Source organism: Strongylocentrotus purpuratus, unplaced genomic scaffold (assembly GCF_000002235.5).
Source record: "Strongylocentrotus purpuratus isolate Spur 01 unplaced genomic scaffold, Spur_5.0 spur5_scaffold_7, whole genome shotgun sequence".
NCBI lineage: Eukaryota > Metazoa > Echinodermata > Echinoidea > Camarodonta > Strongylocentrotidae > Strongylocentrotus > Strongylocentrotus purpuratus.
Genome location: NW_022145613.1, coordinates 21,036,182 through 21,049,221, shown reverse-complemented (window position 1 = coordinate 21,049,221; position 13,040 = coordinate 21,036,182). Strand labels below are relative to the sequence as shown.

Below are 13,040 nucleotides of genomic sequence, written 5' to 3'. Positions count from 1 at the left end.
CTGAAGCATCTTTTCCAAGCTATCCTGGGATGGGATGTGTTGTGACAGCAGGTGAAGGTGCAGACAACAAAAGGGTGTACAATTTCTTTATACAGTAAAACAATGACGTGCAAGTAAAAAAATCATGCTGCTAAATAGACATAGTTTATTTTGATACAATCACTGGAGATGGACTTTCACATAAATCTGACCTTCCTGTCGTGTCTCCAAATACTTTCATTAATGTACATGTTTAGTTTTTGCCCCTTTGTTCTTCTTGTCTGCTCTGCTTGTGGTACTCTCATTTATATATATTGATATTATTTTTCAACTTTTATATTTCCGTTTATTTTTATATGTTTTTAATGAAAGTATTGAATAAATTGAACTTGAACTTTAAAAAAAAAAAATTAACATTATTTTGCTTCTTTGAATTCCAGGTTGCAGGAAATTTCCATTTTGCACCAGGGAAGAGCTTCCAACAGCATCATGTTCATGTTCATGACTTACAGGCCATCGCTGGTGCAAAGGTATTTATACATGTACAATCTATTTATTTTAATTCTCAACAATAACCAAAAAATTGTTTCAAATGTTGGGGTAAATGTTACGGTAACTGCCTATTTCATTCAAAATTTGGTAATTTTGAATTATCTAACATGCAATAGATGGGTTGTATGGACAAGGCAAAATAACATAAATAAACTAACACAAACTTGCTAGTAATTGTTGTGACTTTACTTTAATACAAAGGGAGATAGCTGGTTTCATCAATTTTTGATCAATATTATTTACTTGTATTCTTTAAAATTTAATGTGATTTTGTTTGATTATTTGAAATTTATGAAATTTATTTATTTGGAGAAATATTTGATGGAGGATTTGTGATCTTTTCCTGTCCATAACCACTTTGAACCAATTTAACATCATGTATGTGGTGTGGTATAATAGTACCTAAAAGATATCAGGTTGAAATAAAACTATAAAACAAGCTTTTCAAAAAGGCTAGTAGAATTGTTAACTAGATAGTGTGAAGTGAAGTGCCATCAAAATCAGTAAACACAATTTCAAGTTTTGCAGAATATCACAAAACTGAAAAGCTGAGCATGTAGGACCATTCTTTTATGTGGCTGAAATATTTTGGTCCATTTTAAAGGTCATTCGCATCGTATTTACTACCATGGTATTATTCTATTTGTGAATGAATAGATAGCTCACTTAGTATATTTTCCCTCTATTTCTATTAAACACCACCTCCATCAACTTAAGGCCAGAAATGCTGCCTTCAGATATGAAGATTGTATGTGAATAATTGTTCCGATTCTTTTTTTCATCTTTTCAGTTTAACATGACCCATCACGTTAAAACATTGTCTTTCGGCATGGAGTATCCTGGCATGGAAAATCCTCTAGACAATATGAAGACAATTGATGTTAAAGGTCAGTATGAGGGGGGAAATCGAACTTTTATTAGCAAGATGCTTTATGTCCTTAAAAACTATTGCACAGAAGAAGCCCATTGCATGTTGAAGGTGAGTGTTGTTAGGGAAGAACACAACAGTGCTACATGTAGCAAATTGCTATGTATACTGTGACACAGAAAGTTTCTCATTGATACTTTTAAAAGTATTTAAAAGAAAAACTTCAACCTACATGTAGATAGCGATACAAGGTGCATTTTGTGTTAAAGACTAATGCTTAGAGACAGCTCCTTGTATCTTAAATGTGAGTGTTATATAGGATGTACCCAAATGTGTTACCTGTAGCAAGGTGCTCTGTAAACTGTGGCACAAAAGTTTCTCATTGAATATTTAAAGGGAAAATCCAAACTTTGGTAGCAATGTGTGACATGTGCAATGGACCTTGTGGCAGATTAGCCCTGTGCTAAACAAGTTATATTAAAAATACGCAGTTCTTGTATAGCCCATAATACGTTATAAAATAACATCTTTATGCGCTTCCAAAGAGCTTTGGAAATTATTATCTTTAGCTCTGGCAGCCATTATGAGCGCACAGTGCATTTCAAGGAATAATCCTACCAGGTACCCATTTACCTCACCTGGATTAAGTGTGGCAAATGTAGATCAATGTATTGCCAAAGGACATTAGTGCCGCGGCAGGACTCGAACCGCGGACCCTGTTATCGACAGTCTGGTGACGTATCTACTTGACCACCACATCTATCCAATAAAGTCTACTACCACTACTACTACTACTACTACTACTACTACCATTGCACAGAGGTAGCTCATTGAACTCTAAAGATAGCTATGGTAATGAAGAACCTTCTAGTGTTCATATCAAGGTGCTTTGTATACTGTATGAAAGAAGTTGCCTATTGAATGTTAAAGCAGAGTAAACATAAAGGAATAAAAAAAAGACGACATGTTCTGTATTTAGTGTGGCATAGAATTTGCTTATTGAATGTTAAAAGTGAGTATCAAAAGACAAGTACTCAGCACTAGCGTTACTTCAGTTCCATTGGGCATTATGCCAAGGTTTACCAACATACTCTCACTATATGTATAACCAAAGAGTTTTAAGAGATGGAGTCACATCTAGTCCATTCCCTTTGGACCATCTTCAATGCCGCCAGGAGAAAATATGTCAGGCATGTGCTTAACTGGATCTTTCTTGCCGATACGTAGACATAAGATTTCTGCCTAGCTGCAAACTAATGGGCCACTTTCAAACGGAAATATGCTTTTGTAATAATAATAACTTTTTCGCTCCCACTCATCTGATAATACGAGCAGTACACAGTGCTTACCTTTACAGGAGGCAAGCAAAAGGAAATTTGAGCAAAATTTCCTGAAATATTAATCAAAATTACTTGACTGGGCATGTGTGCGAACTTATCTGACATATAACATCATAAAGAACTGTACAAGAACATATTCCATTTTTATTTGCGTGAGCCGGAAGTAATTGGAAAAGTGTCAAATTGCAGGTTTTTAGGATTGTACTATTTTACTATTTTCCACAAATTAAAACTGCAATTATACAATGTATGCAAATTTCTTGACACAATTAGGCTTTTGTATTCATATTCTATCATCTGTTAAATTTTCCTCTTGCTAATAAAAAGTGAAATATTAACAATATTTGTGTGTGAAAAAAAATCACTACTCAAGCTTTCCAATTATATTGGCGGCTTCAAACCTCAGACATCAAAGGTAACAGCAGACCTGTAGATTCTATTGTGCAACCTTAGAAAACGGCAGCTGCTTGGAATAATTTGTTGCCAGTTGGGACTCCAGCTCTTAAAACTCCTTGGTATAACCTTACGCACAACTTACACAAAGCTGTTAGAGATATATATACATCAACAAACTTCAGGCTAATGCTAGTGCCTGTGTTTGCACCTGTGCTTGTACCTATTGTGCTACTACCAATAGCTTACAATTGTTGCAAATTTGGTGAAATGTACGATTACAATACCTGTAAAGAATAATATTGTTTGATTGTTAGTACCCTTTATCGAGTGTCAGTTGAACTGAAAGTTATTATGAATGTACACAGCATTTCCAGTTGTTGGTTTTCAACCCCCCTCCTCCATTTCTTTGTATCTCTCTCTTAATTCTCTTGTCTTCTCATATCATTTTCTTGTCATTTCAATATTATCTCCTGAATTATCTTATCCCTGTTTCCCCTTTCATCTTTCAATTCGACTTCCCCCAGGGAATATGTTTTGATTGAATAAACTGATTTGGTGTTTTCTCTATAAATGGACATCACTATGTGGATTTTAGTTGCGAGGACTTCATATATCAGACCTTGCATGCATCAGCTCTATGCATGCAATTGACTGAAATTTGTATTTTTTATAGTATAATAATTGTGTGTTTTGGGGGTACAACAGTGAATATTGGGAGTGTACCAATGAGTAAAATGCGATGTAGCAGTATTTTGATGACCCCACAGAAAGGCTCATTTAAATCATTTGCCTGTAATTACAATAGAAACTGCCACCGTGGTGAATTAATGCTATTACCAATAAAATAATTCATAATAGGACATCGGAATACAATTCTTTATATTATGCTGTTCCATTTATTCATATATTTAAGAAACGTACATAAATGTGTATTATTGGAGTTATTCACCTGTTACGGGCAATGTTTTAAACAAGTTACTCCTAGTCCTACAAACTTCAAAAGATAGGAATCATCACATATTAATATTTTGGTTTCAGTTGGGAAGTAACTACAAGTCCATGTATAATAAGACTTTAGATGGACATAGCTTTCTGCATGCCCTTCTGCATGTATATGTAATTTCATTTTATGATTCGTTTGTTAAAATTGACACGACAGTCTGATGATGATGAAAATTATAAAAGATATCAGATACAATGTACATGAATGAGGTTTGTAAATCGGTCAATAGAAACAACTGCTTATCCTGTGGATGACAAAGATCTGAGCCAAATAATGCTTATCAGACTTGTAAGATCAGTCACGTCAATCAGTTAGAAACCCACAACTCCACATAAACCACTGGAGAGTAGTGATCTGTTACGATCACAACTGGAGCATCAGCAAATTAACTTGGTCAATTCCTTGTATAAAATTATACAAATGTCACAGTATCCCTCTCAAAGAGATCAGTTCATGATTTTAGAGTCCATACTAGATGTTGAGATTGTTCCTCCATCTTGAAGCAATGTCTCAGCATCTTATTCCTGTACCAATTGACATGAAAAGTCCAAACGTTCCTCCTCCCTGCACCATGCTCTTTCCTACTGTATTCATCAGCTCACGACTGCGTAGACCATACCTACACATTAGGATGAATGGGAACAGAATTCTCAACTTGTATGGACAAACAACATGCCCCTCAGTAAATGGAAACATTTTTAACCTAAAAATCTTGTTTATCATTTATTTGGCAACTCATATGTCTGCAAAATCTTATCAAACATGGTGCAACTTGTGCTACATTAGAAAAAAGGCACCTTGTACAAGCAAAATTGTTTGGTTATTTCCATAGTAGCTTGACTAACTTACTTGACTAACCTCTTTGAATTGCTTACTAGAATAACAAATCTTCTGGACATATTTTGAGGTACATATTTTGCAACAAATATTAACTACCGGTACTGGTCATCCAACAAAATTGGATTGCTAAATTTGGCCTAAGATGGAATAAACAGAACAAATACATCATTTATTTTATCAAAGATAATTTTCTAGGGTGTACCTTAGAGCGGAAAATCCTCCAAAGAGTGCGCCTGACCCCATTCCAACACAAAAACCGATCATGAAGCCCATCTTAACCCTGTCAAAGCAGGAAGGTCCCGAGGTAGGCTGCATAGACACTGGCATCTTGGTTACTTGTTATCCTGAAGAGAGGGAGGGGAGGGGGTATCACAAAAGATAACAAATCAAAGATCATACAAGCAGGGGAAGGGGTTTCTTGTATCAGGACATTTTGAGGGGATGGTATTGTATATTTCTATACAATTCCTTCAATTGGTTCTCTAAAATTTTAACCTTGATCGAGGAGATCTTCAGGGTGTTAACAGTTTTTCAGCCGACAGTCTACAAGGTTATATATAGACCAACTCTCACATGTGAGAATGAGTAACTGGCAGTGAAAAACAAAAAGGACAACTATGACTGAGACAGGATCTTTCACAACACTAACAAATGTTGATTATCACCTTTAGTTACCTTTACCCAAGATTCTGGAAGAATGCTGTGTTCTCAGCACACAAATATTTGTAACTTATATATTAAATAAAGTAATTTTGCAGCATTTAAATATGTTCAAGTCTTGTACTCAGGGTCACAAGGGTGACAATTTAAGTTGCAATTTCATTTTCATGTATACATGATATGATTTTAGCTTTTCTAGATGTTTTTATTTTAATAAAACATGTCATTAGACATTACAATGAATATCTGTGGCAAAAAGAGTCAATCCCGACTAGATGTCATTCAAAAATAAATAACATTCAACAACCTCATCCTAAACACAATTAAATTCAAGACCTCCAGCTCCCAGACCCAGTTGCATTTCTGCACAAAAAAATTCAGGGGGCTAAAATTATTTATAGGAAATTATTTATAGGTTGCTAGTTTCAAGTTTCAACCATAAAATATCCCCTTGCCACCCTAGGCTTAACAAACAGAGAAACATTAACATCTAAAATATGGAATATAACATGGAAGATCATTAAAGTGCTATCTCAAAATGTATTCCAATCCTACTGTCTACGACCTAATCGAATTTATTTTGCACGAGCATGACAGCTAGTAGAATCCCCGACCAGTACTGCGGCAGTAGCTAGTTGGCTAGCCAGGACAAACATCGGCGTGTGCGTCCATATATCCATGCCATGGCCACTCTTCTTCTTAATCTTAATTCCGCTTCACTTCGGTCCCACCTCTATATATCTGTGTACCCCCTGGTTACGTGTACTCATTTTAAACTGCGCTAAAGCTCTGCGGGAGCTTTGAAAAGACAATGGTTTACCGCAGATGGTGTAGCAATATTACAATTTACTGCTAGCATTTCAATTTATCTTACCAGCTAATGTAAAAGCACAATTCTACTGAAATTTCTCGCAGCTTCAGTCACGTCTCCTGTCTCGAGTGTAATTGATCCACAAAATTGAAGTCGTGTAGTCTATAGTCTCTTTCCCCAGGCTGCGCCCAGCCTGCGCTAGGAAAGGATATAATAGGCTCGCCGCATCAGCCTCCCCTTCTCTCTCCCTCTCGTATTCTTCTCTCTTTTTTGTTATAGAAAAATCTTTTCCTTTTACATTTAATCTCTTCGACTTTTCATGGAATAATTGCTATTGATCAGTCATTGCAAACCAATTACAATTTTACTAAATTGCTAGAGGTTTAAACAAAAATGAAGGCTCCACATTCTATGAGTAAAAAATCTCATGCACTTATGGCTATAAGTTTTCAGACTTTCTTTGATATACTCTCTGTTCATTTATCAGAGGATTTATGAAAATAAACTCTTAGGGTGGTATTCTCAAAAGTGGACTAACTTTAGTCCATGGTTTAATCCTCCGACTAAGTATGGAATGCCAAGTGTCCATATGAATATGTTTTTGAATAATTTAATCTGTCATTAAATTAAAATAAAATGTAATAACATAATTAATAAACAACAATATAACTATGAAATAATTAAGGTATCATGGTAATTTAGGGACATATCAAATTATTCCAAAATATATTCATATGGACACTTGTCATTATATACTTATTAAACCAGAATTAAACCATGGACTAAAGTTAGTTCGCTTTCGAGAATACCACCCTTAGGCATTTTTGTTTGTTTTATAATTTTTTTTATTAATTTTTTTATTTCTTGTGATATTGAAGAATAAGGAGAAGAGAAGAAAAAAAAGAGGATAGACCTAGATACATTTATGCTCAAGATCCCTCAGTGGATATTCAGAACTTAGAAGATGCGTACAAAGATTCTTAATTGCCTGAGGCTTTTAGCTCCCAAATTTATGTTTGTTGTTTTGGTTGATGTGTGGGTTGTGTGTGTATGTATATATTTGATATAGATACTGAATTAGATGAAACACTATTGAACTCTTAAAATGAGATGTCTACATCATTATTTTTATCCTTTATGTACGTTAATTGAGCTAACTGATTTCCCTAAATAACAATCACCAATATGAATTTAATTATTGAATTGTTATCATAATAAATATATCAAAGAATGGATTACGGGTAATGAAATTAATCTCAATAAACAATTCCCATGATTTTTTAAATGTTGTAATCTCTGATTATTTTGTAGATGTTTTACTTTCTTCTTTTTATTTTGTTTTCTTGCTTTCAGGTTCATCTATGTTTCAGTACTTTGTCAAAATTGTTCCTACAACATATACCAAGTTAGACAAATCTATAACCAGGACAAATCAGTATTCTGTTACCAAACATGAGAAGCAGGTCACAACCTCATTTTCAACAGGAGAGCACGGCTTACCTGGCGTCTTTGTACTGTACGAGCTCTCTCCACTTATGGTCAAATTTACAGAAAAACATAGGTGAGTTGCTCATTTGACAAATTTATTTTAAACTAATGATATGCAGAAATTAACCACAAGGGATCACTGATAAAGTTCCCATTCAAATCCTTCAACTTCTGTGAATAACACTAAATAAGTGATTAATATATTTTCATCATGAAGATTGAAGATGATAAAACCATGGGCAAAATTGTCATTTGTAAGGATTTTGAAGTATTGCATAATTCTCATATAAATTTAATTTTGTCTCTGCAATTACTTTTTTTCTTATAGGTATTGTAAAGATTTGACTAAATTCTCAAACTGTATTTTTTTCCAGATCATTTATGCATTTCCTGACTGGAGTTTGTGCAATCATTGGGGGAGTTTTTACAGGTAAGAGGTTTATGAATGGAAGAATATATTTTTTTCAGAATATTCTGTACAAGTTATATAGGCCATGAACTTGTAGTCAATTTAATATCAGTGGTTCATCTCATAATATGATCTATAGAACAGTATATCAAGACTTAAAGATAAAATTGAATTCTGGTCATGAGAAAAAAACTGTGGGATCGATCAGAAAAGTTGGTCATGTAGCGTATTGTAGCATATTGGTGTGCATTGCAAGGTTTTAGAGTCATCAAACTGAGAATAAATTTGGTTTAGTCTTGGTAAAGTAACAGGCACTGTACACAGGAAGATGCATGTGGGATTACACAAACATGTGGTATAAAAACCAGGCCTCATTTTTAAGCTGTTACTTGTCATATCTAGAATATGAAGGTATTTGAAGAGCCATGCTCTTCAGGGAACATTTTTTCACCTCTCCCTACAAGTCAACATTCTTTTTAATCATTGATGCTATTCATTTTATGTTGTTAGATAAATATCAAGACATTGTAATGTTATTATTCTATTTGTCTTTTTTGTCTGTGTGTATACAGTTGCAGGACTGATTGATTCGTTGATCTACCATTCGGCAAAAGCAATACAGAAGAAGATTGACCTTGGGAAAGCCTTATAACACATCATCTCTTCTGTAGGCCTATGTGTTTTAGCATCATTATTTTATTCAAGATAATAAAATTTACCATTTGAAGGAAATAGTACTGGATAGGGAATCTCATTGTGGCCTTTTAACTATGTCACTAAGTATACAAGCAGAAGACATCTTGAATGAACATGTAGACCTCACATAATAGGTGAGGGCCCACATCACACTCCCATGATTCTCACTTGATGAGAATGTGTATGAATTATCTAGAGTGAATGGGGTCGGGTCTAAACTGTAGACGGAGCCACTTAGATCAAATTTATCAAAGTGTGACTGGGGCTTTAGTTAAAGATCAACAATTTTCATGGAATCAAGCTCTAGAGAAAATAAGACTTTCTTATGCTAGACATGATCAGTTTATCAGTTGATCAGTTGAAATAAATTTTTAAAAAGATATTTCTGATAATTAATCTAGAAAATTAAGTAAAGATATCATCCTGATGATATGTTTTTAGAAAGGTATAATGAGTTGTGATAACTTAAACTTCCATTTCTTTAAGCACAATTAATGGTATTTAATTAGAGATGAAGTATTACTAGGATAAAAAGTATTTGATACTATTTTTACAGCACTTTCTATACCACTACAATTCCTTTTTTATTTTAAATACAAAATCACATTCATAACCTTAGAAAATTGTGTTTTCAAGAATGATGATTGTCATGAAAAATGCAGGATGTACATGTACTTTATAGATTGAAACTAAATTGCAATTGTAGAAATAAAAGACTTGGCAGCCAAGTGACAGTGCACTCACTCATCTAAAAGGAAAACACAAGAAAGACACTAACAAGATATGGAATTACATGTATGATTTTTAAATATTTTTATTATTAGAGTTATGAGAGATAAACTACTCTACTTTTAGTATCACTTAATGGACAAAATTTAAAAATCAACTATGACATTTGCAAAGGAGGGGGCCATTTGATTATTATGCATCACTGTCGTATTGTAGAATTACACTTCTTGTGAGTTTCCGGCGTCACTTTTAGAATCCCTGTAATGTTTTTCATATTTGTCTTGTACATGCTCTTTAGATTGTAGAAAAGTGGTCTAAATGTATGAAGCTGAAAAGTGCTGGCCCTATGTTCTAAAACTCATATGTTGGAGCACATACATGGTCCATACAATACATAGCAATATTGTATCAGGACTTACGTGAAGCTTCAAAATTAAACAGTCTTCATCTGCATGTAGCCTGTTTTGTAGCCAATTTCATCAGGACATGTGTACAACATATGGGCATTAGAAAATAGGGTCAGATCAATTATAAGTCTGTTGGAGATTCTTATTTGTAAAAAAGAATAAGGACTGAATAATAGTGAATTCACATAGTCAGAATGCAATATTGTTTGTTATCCTATATAAGGGTAAGTTAGAGGTTGTATATTTTGTTGTATCACTTTTATATATTATATTTTCTAGTCTTATAGTCATTTTTCAATGCTTTATCTTAATTGTTTTACATCTTTGTTGCACATAGCTCACAATGCAGGTAGATCCTAAATTGTGATTACTTCATATCAATTTTTTGTTCTAACTATTTACTTTATGGTTACATTAAGAAAGCTATGACTGATTATACTTTTAGATGACGTTTCCTTTATCTTTTATTGTCATTAGTGTAAAATTTAAACACAGTCTTGGAAAACTTTGTATTTTTTCAGGTGAAAACTAGAAATGTCTGTGACCGGCAGAATATATGTGGCAAATGCAGCTTAAAAGTTGAAATCGATCGTCGGTTTAACATTTCATGAAGATGATTATCTCGTAAATTTGTTTAAAATCTGGAATGTAAATAAGTTCTATTAGTTATTTTTGCAGGTATGTAAAGGGCTGATACTTGGTAAATTCCTTATTGACCAACTTTTAATAGACAATCATTTCAGATTTTTTCCACACTCTTTGTTTTTCTTAAATTTAAAATTGCTCTGGGTTATTTGACTGATATTGGTGCTTTATTCCTCATTTTCATCTCCTTTTTTGTTGTTCTTCTTTTTTTGGAGCATGTGTTTCTTTTATTCTTTCATTGTTTGTTCTTTTGTTTGTTTTTAAATGTTTTTTCTTTTTCTAGATTCCTTGAAAGATAATAAGTTTGTTTGTGATGCCAAAAGAGATTTGTCATGTCTCTTATCAATATTCTTCTCGTATAGGGTCTTTCATCAAGCAGTTGAAAAGTCATTTTGATCCCCTTCTATTATTATGTCTGGATTAACATATATTTGATATGCTTCTTTTATCGTTTTGGGAATAACGAATGTATTCACTTCAACATTTTTAAAATCTTGTTTTAGAACATGTAAGTTGTAATGGTACATAGCCTATTTATTTGTGGGCAGGCAGTGATCAACAAGAGATATATACATGCAAGGTCATGATATTTTCTCGTGAACAGGATCGCGAGCGATAACAGAAATAAAGACGATGAATATCCATGTTTTAACTATGTTTATATTATGAGGCTATTGCTCTTGTTCATATTTGGGTTTCACTTCATTTAAGTAAAGCTATCTCATAATGATAATAATAATGATAAGAAGAATGATAATACACATGTACCGGTACATGTAACATTTCTAACGCATAATCCTAATGTTTCCAATTAAGCGCTATATTATTATTACCCCGGGCCCCGGCGATAGCAGAGCTATCCTGATAACGCGCTCTGGCATTCGAGGAATTTCTTCCTACCGGGTACCCATTAAACATCACCTGGGTGGAGAGTGACAAATAAAGATTAATGTCGTGCTAATTAAAAGACACGAGTCCCGCGGCTGGACTCGAACCTTGAACCATGTCGCTTTACAGTTATCTATAGATCGGATAGTTGGAGAACGAATCAGCTCCACCTTTGTACTCTTCTCGTTTGTCCTTGACGTCGGCTTGCTCTTCGGCTCCGAACCTCTCCTCCCCAGTCTCATCTGCACACTCTAATCTCTATCCCTGTATTATTTCTTATTTTTGTCTTTCTCCTTCTCCTTTTCGTTTTGTTCTTCGTGTTCCTGTTATACATCATACGCTGCTACTGATACCTCTACTGCTGATAATACTTCTCTTGCTGCTGCTGTTACTCCTATTGTACTCCTTCTCTCATCAATCTTCTTCCCCTTCCACCTCTTCTTCCTCCCCTTCATCCTCTTCATAGCCCCGTATCTCACTTCTTCTTCATTAGCAGATCATGCATCTTATTATCTCTCTCTTTCTGCGTCCGATGTCGTCCCAATCTTCTTTATGTCTCTATCTTTTGAAAATTCACTTTACCCCCACCCCGGCCCTGCTGACTGTTTTCTCCTGACGGATTTTCCTCTTTTCATTTCTCTATTCTCACATAATTTCCTTTGTTACCACACAGTGCCCGCATCCATTGTCCCATTCCAGACCAAACCCATTCCATAATGTAATTTATAATGTCATAAATAATCTATGATGTCGAATGCTTGTATTTGTAAAGATATCATTTCGGAATTTTATAGCCAGAGATACTCGTTCTATCTGGGTATCAAATTGCTCAGTTTAAAATCTGGATACATGTAGGCTACTTAAAAAACTGCATATAATGATTCATACCTGAATTTGAAAAATTATGTAATTGCATTTTCAAGTGTAGAAGAGTAAGGCTTTATTAGTGTAATATTTATCTATCATGTATTTTGTTACGTTTATCGTCAAACTGTTCACTTGTTTACTTGAAAAGTCAATGGCATTGCATAACAGAAAGTGTCACAATTATGTAAAGTACCTATTTTTTCTTTTTTAAATAAAACTGGGAAATTATGGATATCGTATTGTCGTATAGTTATTATTTTATGTCGCTGTTCTTTAGGAACAATACGCTTTGGTGGATTCAGAAGAAACATGCGCGTCAAGAGAGGCGACTTGGGGCATTTATACCATTGAGAAGAACAGCATTCCTTTTAGACAGGCAACTAATACCAGAAAAGTAGCCGGTGCTCCGGGAGCGGGGTGTACCCTAAAGTACCCCCAAAAGTGCCCTTCTTAAACAGGAAA

General features: G+C 34.2%; 2 protein-coding genes across 2 annotated transcripts in view; one reads left to right on the top strand and one right to left on the bottom strand.

Annotated features, from left to right (window-relative positions):
• LOC587222 (endoplasmic reticulum-Golgi intermediate compartment protein 3) overlaps window positions 1-12,810 on the top strand; it is a 28,782-nt gene extending 15,972 nt beyond the window's left edge. The window contains exons 7-11 of the mRNA XM_030973710.1: window positions 420-509; window positions 1,322-1,418; window positions 7,803-8,010; window positions 8,312-8,367; window positions 8,919-12,810. Of these exons, the coding sequence (XP_030829570.1) occupies window positions 420-509; window positions 1,322-1,418; window positions 7,803-8,010; window positions 8,312-8,367; window positions 8,919-8,998 (531 nt within the window). The 3' untranslated portion in view covers window positions 8,999-12,810. The remainder of the gene's footprint in view (window positions 1-419; window positions 510-1,321; window positions 1,419-7,802; window positions 8,011-8,311; window positions 8,368-8,918) is intronic.
• Window positions 4,004-6,627, bottom strand: LOC582309 (reactive oxygen species modulator 1). The gene is made up of 3 exons (XM_775409.5): window positions 6,513-6,627; window positions 5,181-5,322; window positions 4,004-4,757 (listed from the first exon to the last, which is right to left on the bottom strand). Exons 2-3 carry the CDS (start codon window positions 5,303-5,305, stop codon window positions 4,649-4,651), a joined length of 234 nt encoding a protein of 77 aa, XP_780502.1. The 5' UTR covers window positions 5,306-5,322; window positions 6,513-6,627; the 3' UTR covers window positions 4,004-4,648.
• Window positions 12,811-13,040: the final 230 nt, after the last annotated feature.

What these genes read in the sequence shown, in the direction of transcription:
- LOC582309 (XM_775409.5), bottom strand. Translation starts at nt 5,305, where the DNA reads ATGCCAGTGTCTATGCAGCCTACCTCGGGACCTTCCTGCTTTGACAGG. An exon ending in GGAGGATTTTCCGCTCTAAG is followed by an intron (nt 4,758 to 5,180) that starts GTACACCCTAGA and finishes CCTAATGTGTAG; the next exon opens with GTATGGTCTACGCAGTCGTG.